Below are 4180 nucleotides of genomic sequence, written 5' to 3' on the forward strand. Positions count from 1 at the left end.
CTGTACGGGTTAGGGAAACGCCAGCTTTCTGGGTTCAACTGCTCGCAAGGGAAAACATCCCGGGGAGCATTTTAGAGGAGACATTCCCCGTCTTCTCCATCAGCTGGGGTCACGGCTTCGGGCTCGTGCACAGACTGAGCCCTCTAGCATGCAGGGGGCTCAAAGCACATGCTGTCACTCCAGAGACCGGCTAAGCTGGAGGGAGACAAGCACACGAGACTGCTTCATGCACAGCATGTCCCGACACGGGGCTGCTGGAGTGCCGAGTTCCAGCGGGGAGAGAAAGCAACAGAGGAACGGGAGCTGGGGGCTGTGTGAAGCCCCGTGTCCCACCTTCACGGTGGGCTGATCCTCCCCAGCACCCACCGCTGAACACTCCCTGGTCTGCTGCACTTCAGAGCCGAGCAAGCACTCGCTGCCGCCCCGACAGCTGCAGCAGGAAGGCTGGAGGCCCTGGGCCCCAGCCCGCTGGAGCCTGCCCTGCCAGGTATTCCCCAGGTCACCTCTACGAGCCAAGAGGAAAGACGTGAGGAATAATTTTTTTATTCTGTCATCGCTGTCGCCTAATCCGCAGAGACCTGCTCAGGTTTGTCCAAATCACGCCCAGACCAGGAGAGCGGCAGAGCCCGCGTTCCTCCGGCAACAGTACAAACCGGTCCCGGTGAGGGTCGGTTTTGTCGGGGACGGTCGCAGCCCCGTATTCATACGAACGACAAAAGCTCCGCTCAGACTGCGGCTGCTAACCTTCAACCCACAACATTGCACTTGGAAGCAAAAGCACCTGACCCAAAACTTGCAGACAGCAGGGAGACAGGGGGACCTGTGTCCCCTGCGGGGCCACCGCAGCTGTGCCCCTTGCCCTCTGCATGCATTTTTGCTGGGTTCTAGTATTATTATACCGAAAAATCCCTCCACGTTCACAGACACAGCCCCAAAACAAGGGGAGTAGCAATCCTCCTGCCCCACGGCTCACGAATCAGCGAGACGTCGTTGCTGCGGTGTCTCCTCTGACCCAGGCCGAGCCCCGCCGCCGGGCAGAGGGCTCTCGCCTCCATGCCTCCGCTTTCTCCGCTGCCTTAAAAGGTCCGGTAAGTAAGGAATTCCTTCAGCTTCCTGGGAATGGGGAGTGCAAGGACCTGGTACGTCGTCAGGAAGGTGCGCAGAGCTTTGCGACACAAGTGCTTTAGCGATGAGAGGACCCTTGGAGCAGTCCAGAATTGCACGTGGCCATCCCTGGTCCTGCAACAGGACCCAAACAAGCCGTGAGCACAGGGCAGAGCGTCGCGAGAAAACTCAATTACCCCCAAATATCCCCAGCTCGCAGCAACCACGCACTCCCCAGCCCAGGAAACCAGCCTGCACCCCCAGGGAAGCCCAGAATTTGCTGAGCAGACCCAGAGCTGCAGGAGGAGGGAGCAGCCACGTGTTTCTCCGCTCTCTTCTCCCACATACGCACCCCGTGGCAATGAAACCGCCGTGTGGAAAGTACATGCAGCACAGGCCGTTGGTCATGGGAGCAAACGCAACCGGAGACCGCAGCTCCAACGCCCAGATCCTCAGGAGCCTAAGGAGAAAGGGAGGGGACACGATGCCAGGCCCACATCCACGCAGTGCCTGCAGCTAAAATAAAGCCTCTGGGTTCACCTGAATGCATGCAAACTCTGGAGTAGGATTTTCTTCCCATGGGCTTAGAGCATCCCAGGACCGTCACAACACGGCAGCAAGGCGGGAGGCACTGTCCCCTGTAGAGCTGAGCTGGACGCAGACAGAGCTAGTGACTGGGCTGACGGGGACAGTGAGGGTGGCACGGCACACAGGACACAGGCCCCGGCTCATCGCTCAAGAGGGGCAACAGGGCCCTGACCTTGCTACCCCTTGCCACAGCCGAGCTGCGGTGTCCCAGGCAGCCTGCCCTTTCCCCTTACGCCGGGCATTGGTGGGGACCTGGCATGCGAGGTCTGCTCCCCACGGGCACGTCCTGAGCTCCTGGTTCGTTTTGGTACTGTCATCCTGGGACCCTCTTCCCACTAGAGGTCCCCAAGGGGGTTCACTCACCTGTCGTCCGCCACCGTGGCCAGGTAGAGGCCCTCAGGAGAGAAGCAGACGGAGCGCAGGGAGCTGGTGTGGACTTCGCTGCTGTAGTCCACCGCTGAGTGCAAGGGGACGTGGCTGCGGGTGGGGAGAGCAAACCCAGCGTCAGCCCCAGGCTGCCGTGAGCCCCATCCCCAGTGTTCCAGGGCTGGCAGAGGGGCCAAACCCGGCAAGTCAGAGCCCCCCTTCAGCCGCTGGAGACAGGGGAGAGGTGCTGGCTGTGCCCAACTAGAAGGGAAGGCCACGCCTAGCCCCAACAATCCCCCACGGCGTTGCTGTCCCCCTTCCACGGTCCCTCACCAGCCCCCCAGCTCCATACCGCAGCGTCCTCAGCTGCTCCCCGGTGTAGGGGTCCCACATGATGACGCAGGCGTCGTAGGAGGCGGTGACGAGGAGCGCCGAATCCGGCGAGAAGTCGCACGACACCACGCTGCTCTGGTGCCCCTCCAGCCTCCGGATGAGGGTGTAAGACCGCATGCTCCACAGCAGCACCTGCAGGACACGGGCAGGGGCTGAGGCTGGGAACATCCCCGGGGCGGGAACGGAGGAGAAGCATCTCCCCCTCGGGGTTTAAGGCACATGGGCTCTGGTCCCAGCTCCTCCATGGAGAACCAGAACGGCCGAGGAGGGAAGGTGGCTCTGGCCTGGCCCCTTCTCATAGAGGGGCTTCTCGCATGGGGGCCAAGGGGAGCACTGGATTCAGCAGGACACGGGATGGCTCCCATCCTGCAGGACTCACCGACTTCTCTCCGGCAGCGGAGCAGAGCATGCTGCAGTCCGGGGAGATGGAGCAGCAGTAGACCCACTGCACGTGGCCCGACAGCACCTGGACCTGCCGCCCTGGGGACGGCAGACACACGAGTCACGAGAGGGGAGCATAGAATCATAGAATCATAGAATCATTAAGGTTGGAAAAGACCTCTAAGATCATCGACTCCAACCGTCGACCCAACACCACCATGCCCACTAAACCATGTCCCCAAGTGCCGCATCTACACGTCTTTTAAATACCTCCAGGGATGGGGACTCCACCACTTCCCTGGGCAGCCTGTTCCAATGTTTAAACCACTCCTCAGTAAAGAAAATGAGAGGCAGCGCTGGGCCCTGCCCCTGCTCTCCCCTCCCTTTCCCAAGAGCGAATGCACGTGGGGCTGGGGTGTTCCCCTGGGCAGACCCCAAGCTCTGCCTACTTGCAACCCCCTCCTGCACATCCCAGGCCCCACCTGGAAGAGGACGGCTCTGCTCCATGTCGCAGGACTCTCCCCTTCTGCCTTGAACACTATCCCCAAAGATCGTCTCCCACCATCTCCCCTACCAAGGCGGGCTTCTCCCCGCTTTCCCGCTGAAGAGCCCAGCCTCAGCCAGGGGTGACCTAGCACCGGGGACATCCCTGCATGCTCCTACCATCTCTGCTCAGGTCCCAGACGCGCAAGGTCTTGTCCCGCGAGGCCGACACAAGGATGAGGCTTCCATTGGGAGCGAAGCTCAGGTCTCTGACGACGTCCTGATGCCCCAAGAGGCTGAAGAGGAGGTGTCCTGTGGAGAGGAGCCGCGCTGAGCGCCGTCCCTCCACGGGGAACGAGGCAGTGCCCCTCATGCGCAGGCAGCCCCACTTGGGACAGGGCAGGGGCTCCCGCTCACCCCGGGGAAGTATTTGGGGAAGGATGGAGACGGGATCTCCTTCCAAGGGGAGCAAGGGGAGAGACACCAGCCTGAAGCCATGACTGCTCCCGCTGTCGGCGAGGGCCACTCACCTGTCTGCACCTCCCAGACCTTGATCTGCCCATCGTTGAGCCCGGTGGCCAGGATCAGGCAGGGAAGACCCACGGCGCAGGCGGGGTCCGTCTCCCCCGCCTCTGCCACCGGCCAGGCGCTGAAGGCCAGGCCCCACACGATCTGGCCGCACTCCAGCGTCTTCTCCTTGGCCACCCCTCGGCTCCTCGCCTCCGCTTTGCTGCCGCGGCTCTTGCGCTCCGAGGTTTTGCAGCCGCTGGGAGAAAGGAGGGACGCACCTTTACCCCCGGGACAGCCTGGCCCCCCAGGATCCTCCACCCCAGCCACGTGCACCCCCTGTCCATCCAGCCGCCCC

At 62.2% G+C, this 4180-nt stretch overlaps 1 protein-coding gene across 1 annotated transcript in view; it reads right to left on the reverse strand.

The window, feature by feature from the left end:
- Positions 1 to 533: 533 nt before the first annotated feature.
- Positions 534 to 4180, reverse strand: part of WSB2 (WD repeat and SOCS box containing 2) — an 8047-nt gene continuing 4400 nt past the window's right edge. Inside the window, exons 2-8 of the mRNA XM_009276362.2 lie at positions 3846 to 4081; positions 3496 to 3627; positions 2831 to 2931; positions 2411 to 2583; positions 2056 to 2169; positions 1457 to 1564; positions 534 to 1239 (exon numbers count right to left, since the gene is read on the reverse strand). Of these exons, the coding sequence (XP_009274637.1) occupies positions 1077 to 1239; positions 1457 to 1564; positions 2056 to 2169; positions 2411 to 2583; positions 2831 to 2931; positions 3496 to 3627; positions 3846 to 4081 (1027 nt within the window). The 3' untranslated portion in view covers positions 534 to 1076. The remainder of the gene's footprint in view (positions 1240 to 1456; positions 1565 to 2055; positions 2170 to 2410; positions 2584 to 2830; positions 2932 to 3495; positions 3628 to 3845; positions 4082 to 4180) is intronic.

Source organism: Aptenodytes forsteri, unplaced genomic scaffold (genome assembly GCF_000699145.1).
Source record: "Aptenodytes forsteri isolate BGI_AS27 unplaced genomic scaffold, ASM69914v1 Scaffold129, whole genome shotgun sequence".
Classification (NCBI taxonomy): domain Eukaryota; kingdom Metazoa; phylum Chordata; class Aves; order Sphenisciformes; family Spheniscidae; genus Aptenodytes; species Aptenodytes forsteri.